The sequence below is a fragment of the Aythya ferina genome, assembly GCF_964211825.1.
Source record: "Aythya ferina genome assembly, chromosome: 9".
Classification (NCBI taxonomy): Eukaryota; Metazoa; Chordata; class Aves; order Anseriformes; family Anatidae; genus Aythya; species Aythya ferina.
The window spans coordinates 25121794-25139875 of record NC_140305.1 but is presented as its reverse complement, the minus strand read 5'-3'; the positions used below and the strand labels follow the sequence as shown (position 1 = coordinate 25139875).

The 18082-nt window shown below is 37.8% G+C and overlaps 1 protein-coding gene across 2 annotated transcripts in view; it reads right to left on the bottom strand.

Annotated features, from left to right (window-relative positions):
* Positions 1-1654: 1654 nt before the first annotated feature.
* SI (sucrase-isomaltase) overlaps positions 1655-18082 on the bottom strand; it is a 55436-nt gene continuing 39008 nt past the window's right edge. For both annotated transcript variants that reach the window (XM_084530301.1, XM_084530302.1), the window contains exons 32-48: positions 17366-17494; positions 17144-17251; positions 16805-16867; positions 16428-16562; positions 16158-16242; positions 15022-15160; positions 11132-11265; positions 10634-10668; positions 10426-10542; positions 8876-9024; positions 7701-7785; positions 7541-7597; positions 6521-6645; positions 6131-6219; positions 4545-4594; positions 3670-3840; positions 1655-2359 (exon numbers count right to left, since the gene is read on the bottom strand). In XM_084530301.1, the coding sequence (XP_084386427.1) occupies positions 2297-2359; positions 3670-3840; positions 4545-4594; positions 6131-6219; positions 6521-6645; positions 7541-7597; positions 7701-7785; positions 8876-9024; positions 10426-10542; positions 10634-10668; positions 11132-11265; positions 15022-15160; positions 16158-16242; positions 16428-16562; positions 16805-16867; positions 17144-17251; positions 17366-17494 (1734 nt within the window). In that variant the 3' untranslated portion in view covers positions 1655-2296. The remainder of the gene's footprint in view (positions 2360-3669; positions 3841-4544; positions 4595-6130; positions 6220-6520; positions 6646-7540; positions 7598-7700; positions 7786-8875; positions 9025-10425; positions 10543-10633; positions 10669-11131; positions 11266-15021; positions 15161-16157; positions 16243-16427; positions 16563-16804; positions 16868-17143; positions 17252-17365; positions 17495-18082) is intronic.

Genomic DNA, 18082 nt, shown 5'->3' with positions numbered 1-18082 from the left:
TTTGTGATTTTTGTGTGTATAATGGATTTAGAGTTTATAAACACATGGTCTGGCCCCATGCAATCATTCCTGAGTTGAGGACAAGAAATGCTAGACTTCTCCTTACAAACTTAGAGCTGCACATGTAGCAGAAGGTTGCTTTTGCCCTCACCTGACTCTGAACCCACCCTGGTCACAGGTTGGACGTGTTCAAAAACCCAAAAAAAGGCATCATGTAACAGGAGCTTTGTAGCTTGAATAAACACACCTACACACATATATATATTCTAGTGAAAAGAAGATGTATTTTTATGATGGATTCAAAATTTGCTAGTAATTTTTGGATTATGCAGTAACTGAAAAGATGCAAAAAGGAAACAACTGTTGGCACAGAGCAGAAAAACATCCTTTAATAAAAGAACAAATGCTCTTGTGTGGTTGAGAAACCATTTCCTCAATTTGGTTGAGGTGAGACCCTCACATAATCCTATCCTTAATACAAGTAGTGTGTTTTTGGTGTTCCCTTAATTCTGTTGAAGACTATCCCAGTACTCAACAAGGCTCATGGGCAGCAGTGGGACTTGGTGCAGCAGAAGCTGTTTCATAGCATGTATGCATCTGACCCAGGGAGAAGCATTGCACAAAGAGCTATTGTTGACCTCAGAAAAATGCCACCAAGTTCAGTGTACAGCTTTCTTGGTCTCCAGCTAAGAACAGTGATGCTTCACAAGTATTTCAGAAGTGAGTTGTCGACTGTGTTCTTCTCAGGTCCCCGTGCATGTACAAACTGCAAGAGAGAATGCTCATTGCCTCAGCCCTTGGGAAGAGACACAGTGGGGAGGACCTCACTGAGGCAGCCAACACCTGTTGGAAGCTGTGATTTCTAAGTCTGAATGAGTTCCTGATGAATTATTATCTTGGGGACTCAGTAAAAGCCTTTCCCCCGGCCAAAATAAAAGTAGTTCAGCTAACATGCTGTGCTCTGACAAGCCCTCACAAAGCCAAGAAAACCGAATGATGAATTTCCCCAAATAAACATGGTAATACCAAAAATGATGAAAATAAGTTCTTGGAAGCTTTTGTCTGTGCCTAATATTTCCCACATCAGTTGGGTAGGCCCCAAGTGGTAGCACATAACCTGACAGGGGATGGGTTGAAGGCTTAGTAACCTGCACCTCCCCTTTCTGAAGCAATTTCCTTGTGTTTGCTTGTTTATGCAGTTGGTCATCACTAGCTCAAGATTGTACTTTGTTCCTTTGGACAAAAATATTCATCAAAATGGTAAATTCATTCTTAAATGATCTAAATAATCTATTCATCTGTTCTATTACCTGTTTCCCCTTCATTTCCAATTTCCTTACTTTACAGGCAAATTTCAGCAAATTCAGTCCTATTACTACACCAATCTTCCTATGAGATGTTAGCTACTTGGCTGTTCTACTACAAACCTTTAAAGCAGAGAAGCAGCCTTTAAATGATTTTTAAGCACAGTCAGTAGAGATGACTACTACTTCTGACAGCATTTTTTTCCCATCAAATTTAATTGTAAACATGCTTTACCAATCTGTTTAGTTTGTATGCTGCACTCTTGGGATACAGAAAGTCGTTAACATGATTGCTATTATAGTAAACATACGACAATTCCTTCAGTGAAATAAAAACTCAGAGACCAATATTTATTAGTTAACCTTGAAACTTCAAGTTTATTTTTTGCAACTTCAGCACTGGGGAACACAAATGTCTGGCTGAAGTCATACAAAATATTTTGCATGACTTCTGCAAATACCTTAATATTTTATAGATGAACAAGTGGAAACACTGTTTCATGCTAAAAGTATAATCTAAGAACATTAATTTATCTGCATTTAAATACTTCTCAATAATAGTGATTTACAATGGCAGAGTTAAAATTAAGATGACAGAAGTTAAATATGGGAAGAATTATGGCCCCAAATTCATGCAGGTAACACCAACTGCATCTTGGTTTGCAAAATTTACCAAACATGAAGTCAGCCAGAAATTCTGCTTAAAGAAAACAGAATTTTATATTCAGATTTCAGTTTTTAAATATGACACAAGTGCCATAGTATTTAAAACATAAGTTTTGCATTAGATGGAGAGCTTGTAGTTAGCCTTCAACAATACTAAACTATGTCTTTTTTATACACATGATACCTTGATATGAACTGAATGTAAGTTGTATGTTTTTACAGAATAAAGTATTTTTAGGTTACAAAGTAGCAGTATGAACATTTCAAGCCTGTTTTAAAACAAAGAAAAAAATCAGCAATATGGCCAATGTTATTTGGAAGGAATTTTAACTCCATTGCACTGTGTAGGTTTGGCCTAATTGAAGTTGAAGCTGTGTGATTCTCAGGACCTGTGGAAAAACAAAAATGGTAACTATAGGGTACAATTTTGTATTGTTTTGTTTTGTGTTGTTTGTTTGTTTGCTTTCTGATTTAACAGAGTGTAGTGAATTTTTTATATATATAAATAATAATTAAAAAATATTCTTTCTTTTGTGTTTGTATCACTGGTTAGTTTAGACAGCATAGGCTTTCTATTTCTGATCAAGAAGCTATCATCCCTTCATTCAGAAGAACTTTTAGTGCTGAGGAATATATACATAAATGGATATAAGTATATAAATAAAATGCAGCAAAACTTAGAACAAACTACAATTCAGCTGTGCATATCAATTTCTTTTTCTTCCACCCAAAATTAAAAATAATAATAATAAAAAAAAAAGAAACAGAATGAAATATGTCCATTGTGTTTTACGATCTTACTTTCTTCTTCTAATCTTCTTTTTAATTCATCTGTTTCTTTATATACAAAAGTTAAATACTTTTGGCTTTCCACTGAAAGACAGAAAGTACTGAGACTTAACTCAGTACTGAATTTCAAAGAAAGGGTGGTAAGATCCCAATAGCAAAATAAATTAGACAGTCTCCGTCTACCAGAAAATTGGCAAGACTGGGTGCCCCAGTAGTTCAGTTTGCATTTGAAAGATGCTCCATTGGAATGCTGTCCTGAGTGGTGATACAATTCTACACATTTGTCTCAGTTGGCTTTAGCAGTGCTTGACATATGTAATATGTCAAAAAATGCTCTGGACAGACATGAGCCGTGCAGATGGAAAGCCTGGCACTCTGAAGTTGGTGAGAAGCTTAGCCGATAACTTCAGAGGTATGGAATTGGACTTGTACACATAATGGCCCTGTGCTGCCTTGCCTACAGCTCAAATCTGACTTGTCAGAAGAAGAAATGGCGTTAGAAAACAGACGTAGGAAATGAAAAAGTTGTCAGACAAAACCGACAACAATAGGGTCACATAGAGACTACAGAAATATTTGCTGCTTTTCCTTCCTTCAAATCACAAGCTGTGAGTAAGCTATTAGGAAGAGTAGAAACCAGCACTAAACAAAACCCAGCATTTCTTCACAGTCAGGAGCAGCGTGATTTCCTCTACAGTAATTTCTGTATTTAAAAGCTCTACCGCACCTCGTGCACAATATTTACTCTCTATTAAACAATACTTTCTAAAAGTGACTGTCAGTTAATGGTTATATGTCCTGCTGAACTATCCTCTAAATATGGTATTAGAGCTGAGAGCTGAATCCCCAAAAGGCTGAAGAAGACATATTCAGCTGTGAAGGTGGCATTATGCCAAAAACAGTGTCTCACCTGGGTGGTGCTGTTGTAGCTCAGCACATGAGTTGATGGAATTGTCCCACCGTTCTGCAATACAGCCACCTGCCCAACAGTTGTGCTCAAGCCAAGCACTTTAATTTCAGTAAACATTAAGTTGTTTGGATCATTGTAACCATGATGCACAACTGTGATATCTAAAACATTCTGAAAGGAAAAAGAATGAAATAGGATGCAATCATTACATGGGTAAAAGTCTACTTGAGCCTTTCAATTGCTTTCTTCACTTCTCATGCATTTTAAAGAAAATATGTCTGTATATTTTTATTTATTTTCCAAATGCGAAGGCTTCAGTTTTCTTCACATTGTTAGTCTATCTAGATCCTGGAATCTGCTGTGTCTTTAATTGCTGCATGGACAGACCCTCCCTGCTATCACTGGGACAGCAGTTAGGCCTCATATCCCAGCTGCTGTGAGGCCTGATACAGGATTAAACCCAGTGCCCTGTGAGAAACCATCTCCAGTTACAGGATGTGCACCAACATCCATCCTGCAGCTTTCAGTCCGGGCCAACTCCTTAAAATGAATGTGCACCTCTGTGGAATACCCCCACTGAAATAAACTAGTTTACTCTGATGTATACCAGTACAAAGAATGCCAAACAAGTTTGTTCTTCTATTGTGCACACATATATGCTGCTGGGATCTCAAAGAAGTTTTTAAAGCAACATTTAGAGACCTACAACAGTCTTCACCCTACTGAATAACAACTAGTCTGTCATCCAGAATCAGTCTGAAAGAGGAATATCTAAACTTTGGAAAGGGACAAACTAAAATACGAATAGTTAAAAATATGACGATGATCACCTCAAGTGATTATTCAGAAACTGAATGTTAGCTAGCATTACCTACCTGCTTAGCAGTAAATGATGTTAGCAGATATGCACCATCTTCATATGCATCTGTTAGAAAGAAAGGATACAATCAAATGTGTTTGCTATTTAGCTGTTCAGTTAAAATATTATAAAACATTCAATTGAAGAAGTGTGTATGTATGTGTGTATGTACACATGATTATCATATATGTTGGTGCTTCTTTGAAATCACTGTTGTATATTTTACCAATTTACCAGTTTACCATTGAAGGTACTGCCTTTCTGCTCTACAGCAAACTTACCTACACATCACTGTGTAACATAACAGTTTTCTGCATTATTTGTCATAATCTCAGGTAATGGCTTATTGTTATTACAAGGGTAATAGACTCTGCATAGGAAGGATAAACAGCATGCAAATATCTCGTCTGGTGAGGCCGCACCTCGAGTACTGTGTTCAGTTTTGGGCCCCTCGCTACAAGAAGGACATCGAGGTGCTTGAGCGGGTGCAGAGAAGGGCGACGAAGCTGGTGAGGGGCCTGGAGAACAAGTCCTACGAGGAGCGGCTGAGGGAGCTGGGCTTGTTCAGCCTGGAGAAGAGGAGGCTCAGGGGTGACCTTATCGCTCTTTTTAGGTACCTCAAGGGAGGCTGTAGCGAGGTGGGGGTTGGCCTGTTCTCCCACGTGCCTGGTGACAGGACGAGGGGGAATGGGTTTAAGTTGAGCCAGGGGAGTTTTAGGCTAGATGTTAGGAAGAACTTCTTCACTGAAAGGGTTGTGAGGCACTGGAACAGGCTGCCCAGGGAAGTGGTGGAGTCACCATCCTTGGAAGTCTTCAAAAGACGTTTAGATGTAGAGCTTAGGGATATGGTTTAGTGGAGGGCTGTTAGCGTTAGGTTGGAGGTTGGACTCGATGACCTTGAGGTCTCTTCCAACCTAGAAAATTCTGTGATTCTGTGATTCTGTGTGATTTAGATTTACTAATGCTGAGGAAATTAGTGAAAGTTTCCCACATTTCCTATGGTTATGGCTCCCATAGGTTTGAGGACAAGTCTTTGTTATATTTGCTCCCTTAGGTCCAGGACACCCTTTCTTTGATACCAAAGATTAATTCTACAAATTGTAGCATTCTGTGGTCTCAATCAGTAGAAATCACTTTGTTAATCTGGAGCTTTAATTTTTGTCTCTGAGGGCATGCTCAGGTAAGGCCTCCAGAATTGGGCTTGCTTTGGCCAGCAGTCTGCCATATGCTCTAACACCCATTACTACACTGAGGACTTCTAAGGCAGAAGCAACCACAAAAGCCTTTTTTCCAAAGTGATGGCTAAGGGTTGCAATTTCTTATAGGTTCATGTTTCCACTTGGACAACAATGTTATTATTAGAACTGCAGACAAAAAGTGGTTAGCTAGCTGCTGAGCATTATTTGCTGCTCATGGACTGCTGTAATTTGTTTCATCTCTTTCCAGTTCATTTCATTGTTTTTTGCTTCTCTGTTTTAATTTGGGCTTTGAATAGTTCCAAAGATGGAGGCTCCACAGCCTCCCTTGGCAGCCTGTTGCAGTGTTCTACCACCCTCACAGCTGGAAAGGTTTTTTAGGATGGCAAGAAAACATTATACATACCAATGCGAACACCATCATCCCAATAAAGCTGTCCTTCTGCCAACTGAGACTCATTCAAAGCAACAATAAGTCCCATTGGGTTCTTCCGGCTGTGAAAAACAGAATATGTTTTCCTTAATATCCTCAGCTAATTACATTTTGTCTCTCTCAAGTGTTAGAACTTGTTCTAGAAATACTGTCAGCCATTTGCCTGGTCTCTGATACTCACTTTCTTGACCCCAAAGTATTATATTCAAAGGAGACTGTTAAGAGGAAACTGAAGAAAAAAAGCATCCACAAATCTCAGGTGCTATTATAAATGTATTCTTTAAAGACTGGTAATAATATGATATTATTATTTAATATGATAATTACAACTAAATTTTAATATTCCAGTTATTCTTATTGTACCTGTAAAAAGTTGTATTAGCAGGTTGTTGCCACGCGAGGATGTAACCGCCTCGGATATGAAGATTGATATGGTCCAAAGGTGCCGATAGAGTTACTGATTTTCCCCTAACACCAATATTTTTATCCTATTTATGAAAAAAAAAAAATAATAAAACAAAATTTCTTCTGTTGAATCGATCTCCCTCTACAGTTATTTTAGAAAGAAATAATAACAATTTATTTATTTATTTATTTATTTTGCTAGGCAGATTCCTTAGGAGTTTTTTCTTAAAATCCTGATGTTAACACAGGAGTAACTACATTATGCTCCACATTTCTCTCTCTACATAAGAGAAACCATAAAGCTATGTATCTAAAAAAGTGTTTATCAGCCTCAGGGGAGAACAGCTGAATCAAAGTGACCATTCAGGTGAAATACAAACGCGTGGTTAATTAAGTGATTTTTAATGCCTACTCCTTCTTACTATTTTTTTCTTACCTTCCATGAAAGGCTGGTGCAGCTAACCCTGTTTGTTTTTCTCCATTCCAGCATTCTTATGCTATATTTGGCTGAGATAGTGTTAATTTTCTTCATAGAAGCTTGCGTGGTGCTAAATGTCAAATTTATGATGGAAATTGTGTTGAAAACACACTGGTGTTTTAGTGGTTGCTGAGCAGTGCTTATACAGAGTCACAGACTTTTCTGCTTCTCATGCTGCCCTGCCAGTTTGTAGGCTGTGGAGGGGACACAGCCAAGACAGCTGACACAGACTGACCAAAGGGATATTCCATAGCCATGCTTTGCAATAAAAGGTGGGGGGAAAGAAGGAGACAGGAGTACATAGTTCAAGTATTTATTATAATAAAAGGAACTAAGGATTTCTATAAGAAATCAGCCAAGAAGATGTAGTTGTTATAACGCCAAGAAATGATAATAAACATAAGTTTGTAAAAAGGAGATAGTGGTTTCACACCTCAGCACACCCCGCCACTATCTGAACATCATTATAAGGAATACGTACAATTTTGAAAATAACTTACTGTGTAGTAATCATACCAGATGGCATCAGGTATGTAAGCATCCACTGTTACAGCATTCTGGAATTAAAGATACGTATTTTAGGGAAGTTAAAGCAAACAGGGAATTTTTAGCTAAAGTAACATTAATACTTTCATATAACTTCAGTGCTTAAGCACATACCGGTTGCATTACAGGGCTGATGAGCAGTGCAGGTCCCCAAAGGAATTGTTCATATATATCCCATGTTGCTCTGTCTGTCACAAACCTGCAAGTTAACAGAATTTTGATTAAACATTGAATGCTGAACTTTTCCAAAATGTTCTTTTAAGAAGTTTCCATCGGTAATTCAACCTACTGTTCCTAGTATCTGCTATTTCCTCATCTGTATTTACTCTAGTATTAACAATAACTGAGACAGGTAACTAAAATGTATCTTTTATTTATCTGTTTCCTTTTAAATAGATCAATTATTGTTTGCCAAGAATGCATAAAGATCCTAATGTGAAAATCATTGCAGAAATGCAGGCTATTATTTAGTTTTCTTTTTTTGCCATTCTTTGGCAAATTGAGTTTCGGGATATTTAGATCACAAAACTCAAAAGATCAGTTTTGCTTTGGAGATATCAGCAATACTAAGATTAGGTAGTGGTCAGACTGTGAATCACTTTCTAATTTGTGTCACTTTTTTTCTTGGGCAAGTGGTTTGAAAAAAATCAAGACAATACATGTGAACAGCTCTATGATTTTTAGCCAAGACAAGTGTACATATACTAGAGCACATCTTATAATAAAAGGATAAAAATAAACTTTGTCCTTCCAGGGACAAAGAAGGCTTTGTACAACTAATAACTTATCTTTTTTATTATTATTATTATTATTTTTTATTTTTTATCAATTCTATCAGTCTGGCCAGTAATAAACAAACAAATTAATAAATAAAAGATGATTTTCCCTGCAAAATTATGTCATGACTTGTGGCAGAATTATATCCCTCTTCTTTGCTTAAAGTTTTTGCAACATCTGCTTTTTAATTCTACATATGTCTAGCTTCCAATGGAACATCATTGTTGATTATCCCTAAAGAGGCTACAGGTGAGCTTTAAAATGTATACATTAACTCTAGCTAAGCAAATTTTCAGTTTTGCATAGCATAAAACAGAGAACTGTTGTTCTCTGTGAAAGTAAAACTTGATATTGAAAGCTCATATTCTCAATGTCATGCTTTTTTTTTTTTTTTTTTTTTTTTTTTTTTTCAGAAAATTGCTCTAAATAATCAAAAACATCATTAGGAGGATCCTAACTCCAGAATTCTTAGATGAAATTCTTGACAAGGAGAGCAAAGAAGTCACACTTACTCATGGAGTACAGGACGGATCACAGTACTGCCATGGGCATGGGCGTCATACATTAATGTATAAAAATAGGGTAACAGAGTGTATCTTATATTCAGCACCTTCCTGGAAATGTCCTCAAATGTTGTATTCCAGGAAACAGGATCTTGCCTCTAGAAGAGAAGAGACAGTTGCTATTCAAACTGGCTTACTGTGTTTAGAACAGCTATGGAGAAAAGTAATGCTGATGTTTACAAGAGAGTTCACATTTAGCATCTCTTTCATTTTATGTTTTTCTCATGACTTCATAAAATCTAACAGTAGCAGTGGTAGTAGTAGTAATTACCAAATATGCATCAAAATCTGCCTGGCAAGACAGACCTGTGAAAGTTTCAGTAGGCCCTTGCAAATTCCTCTGCCTCCAAACTAGAGCACCTCCATTTATTTATACTTCAGTTAAGGCGTAAGTGACGGTAAAAACAGTAGGTATGGCTGTCAGCCCTAAGAGGGGAACTAGAAAGAAGGAAGATGAGAAAAACCTGCGGAGAATACTGTAAAACATACTTCTTGCAAGTTGTCCTGAAGGTGTTATGCATCCTGGAGTACATAATTTATTATCCCTCTCTTCTGCAGGGCAGCACTCAGGACTTGGAAAAAGAGACCAAAGCACTAATGACTGATGTCAGGGAGCACTTCCAATCTTTACTAAATGTATTGAACAATACCTTGGCAAATTGGCTAAGACTGCAAGCAACATGATAACCCTGCATCTGCATTTTTAAAGGCTTTCAAAGTCCTATCGAAAGGTGTGCTGTGGCAAGATAAGCGCATAGTTTTTGAAAAGGAGACTCGGATTCATTAGACATGTGCCACACAAATAGCACTACTCGGCTAGACTTGAAGCTCTAATTGGAATCTACGTGCTGTTTCAATTTTTATTTTTCCACTTATCTAGTTTTACAGCTTTCTACAATACAGTCCTTGGCCAGCACAGGCCTACATTTAAGCAATTATTTTCCTTTATTCCTAAAGGAAATACAATATCTGATGGTGGCAAATGTGTAAAGTACATAAATTCCTGACTCTTATTCCAGAGTCATGTTACACTGTTCCATTTTCTCATTTCTTGTAATAATTATGGACAACTATGGCTTCAAACTCCAATGTCAGTTTTGCTCCTTTAACAGCATTTGCCATAAAAGCACTGTACTTTATTGTAGTGACTTTAAATCAAAACGGCCTACAGGGAAAAATAGGTAGGAGTTGGATTCAGTCAAATTCAGTCAAACATATTATATGCTTCCTTCAAGTGGTCTAAATCCCAGAGCAGCCCCTTTTCAGGCATAATACCTCCCATGCAAGGAGGTAGGATTACAACAGAGCTAGCATACAAAGACTTTTTTTTTTTTTTTTTTTTTTTTTTGATGAAGAGTGAAACATGTTCTTTTCATGCCCATTTTGCTTGGAATGTACTTCTTTTTGACACTATCTGGCTTGTGTGATGCCCCAGCTGTTCTCTACATGTGCATTGCAAAGGTCTATCCAGTAACAACCACTAAAAATCTAAAACTCACTCTTGTTCCTTTCTCGTTGTGATTCCTCGAATATGGGTAAAATGCACCCAGCTGCATCCAGCGAAGACACAACTCATACTGTGAGTCATTAAAGAAGCCACAGATATCAGCTCCTGTCTGAAAGTTGACAAACAATCCAGTTGGAATATTATAAATTCTTGTACAGTGTCAAGATAATTAATTAAAATATAATAACTGATTAGCTTACATAAGATATTCCAAAGAGACTGAACTCCATCATACCTGAAAGGAGAAATAATTCATTGTTACCAGCTGGTTTTCTTCCCCCTTTCATATGCTAATGGTTGTGCTAGATAACATATATTATAGTGCTGAATGAGAAAAAAAAAAAAAAAAGTTTCACAACTTCTCTAATTTCTCATGTTTTCCTTCTACAGAAAGAAGAAAGAGTTGGGAGATGATTTGTCAGAAACAAAGATATGTTGCACAGCAGCACCAGCAGATGATGAGAACTGATGTGACAGAACACAAGGTGGGAAGGTGGCCGGTCCCAGGAGAATAAAGGAGCTCCCAACAACCAAGGAAGAAGTAAAGAAGAAGTCACAAAGGAATTGACCATGGATTCTGGTTGTTGAACAAAGAGTGTATTCCTGTTAAAACCAATAAATTCTAAATGCAGGTAAGTCAAGGAAAAGGAATTACTGCACAGAATATACTGATTAGAGACCTTCTTTCTTCTACATACCAATAATCGATTTAGCCAGCTGATCCCAATCTGCCTTGTTATCGCCCAGCCAATGTCCAGCCCATTTTCCACTGCTGGGATATGTTGAGCGGGTGATGACGATCCCACGCTCCTTTGTGGCATTCTGCACAGCACTGACATTGAAAACAGATGAAGAAATAAATTACATGAGAACTTATTGCATAAGATCGTCTTTGAAAATAAATATAGCATCTTATACTTTCCTAACAAAGGGCAGAATTTTTGTTGTACAGATTGTTATGGATCCATACAGTCCAAATGTACTTTTGATGCTAGTGCACAGTGATTTGCACAGAAGCAGAAAGTCAAAATTAAGTGTCAGCAAACCTGTGAAAACAAGGAGGTGCTAAAATGCGGACTTCCAGTTGAGGGAAATTACTCTGTGGGAAAACACGAATATAGTCCAACTTGCACATTTTATAGGGCTACGCAATGTGGTATATCATTCCTTTATTGTAGAAAACTTGCAGAACCAGCTGAAAATAATCTGAAGAAAACTAAAACCAAGAAGATAAAAAGGGGTCTAGAATACTAGATCTGTCAATATAACTCCAGTTACCAGAAAGATACCTGAGCAAAAAGCAAGGCATGGACCCGTGATCACATCAGAAACACCAACACGGTAAGAAATTGATGTGAAGTGACCAACTGTAGAAGCCAGAGACTGCTCCTGGCAGGATGGTGTAGATCAGCCATGTGGAGGGAGAAACCAAATGTACCCTTCAAGATTCCCAGCTCATGGCCTTGCTGTGCATCACCAGCACCTAAAGCCTTTGGGGTCAGGAGTTAAAGGGAAACAGCAAGCACCAGTTTAGGACTGTCATGGGCTATTCAGGGGCTCTGTCACAGAACCCAGATGGCTTCATTCATTGCTGCTGGAAGGGGAGACAGTGGCTTGCTGGACAGGAGCTCCTAAGGCCACCAAGTTGTGACTCTAAAAGAGCAGGATGGAAAAATAATTCACCAGCTAGGTCCATTCTGCAAATAAGATAATGAAAAATGATTCATTTTCTTAAATAAAGCCTTGGCAATTGCCACAAAATACCTCCAAAGTTAACCAAACAGGCTTTATGACAAAAAGTTGTGGAGCGGAGAGGAATTCATGCTTCCTAATTGTCCCGCAGAGGACACTCATACCTTGCCACTGCTGGACTATGCTGTGTGCCTAGTGTGGATGCATAACTGCCTTGGCTTCTTCGAAGAATCCCTTTGCAGGCATGCACTCATACTGTGAATCATTACAGCAGAAAACTGAACTACAATACTAGTTAGAAAGCTGCACTGATTGAATTGCACTGCTCTCCAATGCTAACTCCACAATAATTGCCTAAACAGCTGCTTCAATAAGGCACTATTTATTTATTTTTTGACAGGATTTGCAGCTTTAGTGATGCTATAATTACAACAAAAATACACAAGTCACTTAAATTACCATAGTAATTAAACTAGACTAATGTGCTGTAATTATTTCTTCCAAGACAAACAGTAAGTTTTCTACTACCTTTTCTTTCTTTGTAATGTATTACCAAACATTTTCAGCCTCTGCTTGGTTTACCCTCCTTCAACAGTCTTTGGAAGGTCCTGCTAAAATTTGAAATCCAAAGAAGGTGTACGTTGCCCACAGAACTGCCCAGGGCCTGAGTGTTTTCCTGACCTGGGGTGCCAGCTCTCTGCTTCAGGACTGAGCCAAAGCCGGATTCTTGAAAAGCAATTCCTTGTGTCACCAAGCCCTCTAAACCTTTACCTCAAAATGGTTCCTAGATTCACTCTTAAAGGTTCTGGCTATCGCATCTGTGCAAAAGCCTTGTTACAAAAGAATAGCCTTGAGCCGATACAAAGAAGGTTCCGCTTTCTAATTCATACAGAACAGAAATTGTATCAAATTGGGAAAAAAAAAATATTGCTGCTTACTTTTCCATTACACTGGCTTTTTTTTTTTTTTTTTTTTCATATTGTAGCTTTTGCATACAAACAATCTTCTTTTTTGGATGGTTTAGTCTTAGAATAAGTTATTGCTACACATCTTCTGTATCACAATGACTCCTTTAGTAAGGAGTATTAGAGAGAGATCTAATTAGAGAGATCTCTTAGTTGTCACCTCTCTCTCTTATTTATTTATTTTTTTTTAAACAACAGCTTTCTGTTTGTTTTAACTGTGAGAATATCTGTATAGGCTGTGTAATTTATCGTACTCATTTCTGTTACAGTACCTCTCAACAGAGAAGAAAATATTTCACTCCATTTCAGTTCACACCTGATGTGCAGGAATGACAGCAATATTGCTCCCAGTGTTAAATTATTGCCTATTTACAATATCCAAATGGCATGTGATTTGGCTGACAGCAGAGGTATCAGTTTCCTTCCTGTCCTGCCAGCAGGCTCATGTGTTACTTGACCGACAGCAGTGCCATGCATGCTTCTGGCAGTAGCATCCACCCAGTCAAAAAATCAAGTAGCCTTGGTATTTTCTTGTCTAATGGCAACATCAAAGTTACCAAGGACTTTAAGATTATTAAGACCTATAACAAAACGCTGTGCCTTGCTTACTCATTGAATTGGAAACGAAACAGCACAAATATACTATCATTAGATCAGACATTATCTAAAGTCAGCTGGGATCCTATTCACTAAGGAACAGGTAATGACATCTGCCTTGGAACTGAAAAAATAAATTCCTAAAAGGAAAGCTTTATGAACAGAATGTGTGTTTTAAATGTCACTGTTTTCTCTTTTCACCCATACTCAAGTATTTTTGAATACCCAAGATTACAGAGCCCTTCTGAAATTAATGTTCTTAAAAAAATATATTCATTTTCCCTCACTACATGTATGAGGCTAAAATGGTATCAATGCTAGAAATAAAAGAGGCTATCCTAGCACTAGCTAGAAACAAAAAGTGTTTTATATTTTAATTGCAGTAATTAGGTGAGACTGTCATTGAGTAATTACTGTTAACAACAGCTGATCCAAATGTTCAGACCTGTTCTCTGTTCTGCCTTGTAACAGAATAGCAGAGCTATGCCTTTTGATTGACTGCTCCCATTTACAATGCCTAGCATCGCCCCAGGATGGCCTTGCAGGCTGACTGTTAACAGAAACCTCTGCTGAAAAGTCAACGTGTTATGCGTGAACACACTGGGACAGGGCAACGATTGGTGGCAAGTTATTACATCCCAATTAAACTGTATGAGAAATAGCACCGTGACCAACTTATTTCATAATACAGGTCAGTAGTTGGGCTTGCACAATGTAAAATGTGTATGGATGAAACCCTTAGAACTGCTATACAAAGACCTGCTCTGCAGCTAGGTGAAGAGTAGCTTTCTTTAATATCAGACTTGGGTAAACTGCCGTTAAAAGGTACCTTGAAAATTGCATCTGCTCAGGGTCAGTGAAATGAAGGCTTTGCCTGTCCTGAGACAGTGAGTGATGCAGCTGCTGGTGTAGACATGCTTGAGCTAGTTCTTTTCTGCTTGTCTCCAACAGCAGAATGCCTTTATTGCACTGCAACAGTGGAAGCACAGCTTCAGCTCAGACCTGCACACACCCACCTGGCCTTCTCCTGCACGTCCTTGCTCAGGTTCCTACCACCTTGCTTGTACCACAGGTGAGATCACAGCGTGAGCTGAGCAGGAACGTGGCTAAAATACTGCCAGCTGCAAAACCCAGAGCATTGGTGAACACCAATGAACACTGAACACCAAAATCCACTTTGAACAGAATGGCAGAATCAACACTACTGGATAAAAAGGAAGATTTTGCAGCCATCTTAAAGGGACTCAGGCAGGTTTGTGCCAATAGTTATGGATACCAGCTGTTCTTGGCAACACATTTTGGAGATAGCAAGAAACTATGCAAATCTCACTTACTCGAGGGTAGGTTTTGTTTGTGACCATCCGTAAAGACTGTGGACATCATAGTGTCTAACTGGGGTACCATCCGGAAGACGCTGCTCACCTTCCATGCACGGAGTTTTGACAATTAAACCGTCTGACCGGTATCCCAAATCTAGTGATAAGGGAAGAAGAAAGACATTTTATTTTCTTTTTAATGAGAAATATTCTATAACAAATATTGTTAATTTTTGTTAATTTTCATGATTTCTTTTGTGTTCACTCTCTTTTGGGCATCTATACTGTCATGTGTGACTTCTTATGAAAGAACATTTCCATCTTTATCAAATGGGATAGCTCCAATAGTCCTGTTCAGGCATCCGGGTTTCTAAGTGTTTTGATAGCTCTGTTATAGATGCTGTTTCTGGAGCAGCTCAAAGAATAAACTGGATATAACCTAATTCAGCAGATATTGCAAATCTTTGTAAACCCTGGCCTATCATCTATATAAACATAAATTGGGTTGGGTAGTGAATGTGCTGGTTAAGGCCTATGCCTGAATATTAACTTCCTGATGATTCTGAGAACCTATTTATATCTGAAGACCACAGTAAGCAACAGTAAGCAACTCTAATAGCAGAATAGCAGAGCAATGAATGATGAATGTTAATATTTACTGAGTTGTACTGCCTTATACCAGCACTTAAGTAAAGCCAAGTTAAGAATGTCAATTATTTTTATGTGTAGATAAATGCTAGTCAAGTGTTTCAGGTATTTTACTGTATAGAAAAATGCTAATGAGAGGAGAGACAGGAATAGTTTTTGAATTTTCAGTTAATCGCGTTATTCATCAGAGAGAACTGCAGAAGAGAGACTACCTTCTCTACCGTGTCTAAAACAAAGCACCTACATATAAAATAGGGATCAAAATCTATATGTAGTCACATAACTATGAATAACTTTAGTTTTTAGAAGTGCCATTACTGCTCATTCTAAAAAATATATTATTTGTGTGCTTATATTCTTGGAAAAGAAGGGACACTTTCAGTTAGGAGTTTAGTTGTGGTTTAATATACCTAAATATAGGAATTCATGCCACCTGTACCAATATGTAAGAAATTTCATAGTAGTGAGAATGTCCTAACGCCATTTTATGGACTAATCAGACTTACGAGGAATGTATGGTGGGTAATTAAGGAGGTCATCTCTACAGCCATCAAGGGCGCCATTATAAAAAGTTGCCGGTTCATTCATGTCCTAAAAATATAGAGCAAAACCTGATTGTATTTTCTTCAATCATACAAGATACACTAAATTCTAAATTACAAACAAGCTGTATTGTAGATGCCCTTGAGAACCCTTGCAGCTGCAGTCTCAGTCTGCAGCACCACACATGCTTGACACACATTCACACCAAAAATCAGACACATTTCTACACTTACAATCCACAGGCCATCAAACTTAACACTTAGTGAGTTGTTACGGGGATTGTCGTAGAACTCCATGATTTCTCTCTTCCACCACTCCACTGTGGAATTGCGTAAGAAGTCTGGGAAAGCTGCATGTGCTCCATAGAGCTGTAAAAATAGGAAAATAGAAAAGATAGAGCACTGGAAGCATCCCATTGATAAAATGCTGGAATTTTCTAAAACAAAAAATAATTACTTGTTTTCTGATTTTACTTTGTTAGGAAGGCTGGCCGTTTTCTGCATCTTATTTCTGACATGAGATTTTATCAACTAGTTTGCTGCTATTTTTCTTAAATAATGTGCTTCTCCCTCTATATTTGAGACAATAGCCAAACTGTACCAATATTTACCCGTATTTGAGTTTGCTCAGGAAGTGACTCATTGACTGTAACATTGGGAAGAAATGGCCAGACCTATAGGACAAAGAACATTTTGAAATAATTAAACCACGCTGAATATAACTGAGCACCAGCAACAGAAAGATATAACAATTCTTACCTGCTACTACAAATGACAGCATAAACTCAAGACAATTCAGTTTCCAGTATTTATTCAATGTATCATTTACATTCAGGCATGAACATAATGTTAGCAGACTGTGCCTATGAATAGCACTGAAGTCTAAGCTGACATGATGCTCACTTGGATATGGCATACCTCTACGGTCATACATTTTCTAGGAATAGTACCTTGGAATATATAATGTCACTGGTATTCGGCCACTTGATGAAGACATCGTCTTCTACACCTCTCGAGAACGTAAGATAATCAGTTTCATTTCCAGAGATAGTTGGATCCTAAAATGAAATGTAACAAATTTTTGCTTTATGCTGAAAAAATAAGTTTAGAAATGCTGTTATATATATTCTTAATTCTGCAATGACGAATTTAAAAAAGTATGCCAAACTGACCAGGATAATGATGAATCTCATTCCTTCTGCTTTTATTTTGTTAATTAGAGCTGGTAATCCCTGAAAGCGTGCACCAAGAGTGAAATCCAGTTGCCGTTCCATATGGTCAATATCTACATATTGGACATCCTGCAATTCACAAAAGCAATGAAGAAAAAAAACATTTTCTTTTTATTTCCTTTTTTTTTTTTTTTTTTTTTTTTTTTCCCTCAAATACATATTTATAGAACATCTGCTAAGTAACAATCAATTTAAACTATTGCAACAAAGTAATGCCAGACACAGGTACAGACTGGGAGACAAGTGGCTAGAGAGCAGCTCAGCAGAAAGGGATCTGGGGGTTCTGGTTGACAGCAGGCTTCCTAGAGAGGTGTTTGATATCCCAGGGTTGTCAGTGCTCAAGAGGCAATTGGGCATTGGCCTCATTAATATGTTTTAACTTTTGTTTAACTCTGAAGTGTTCAAGCAATTGGACTAGATGATCTTTGAAAGTCGCTTCCAACTGAACTATTCTATACTATAACTTTGTTTGACCTATGTGTTTTTGCTCCTTTCACAAAAACAGACTGTGCCAAAACACAGCTGACCCGACATAGAGAAATATCCAATTGAAATGATGCTGCATTATTTCTTTCCTCCTTGCTTTTCCTGTTTATCACTGCTCCTTCATAATCAGCATGGTGAGAGACATCTGAGTGCTTCTTTATTACGAATGAT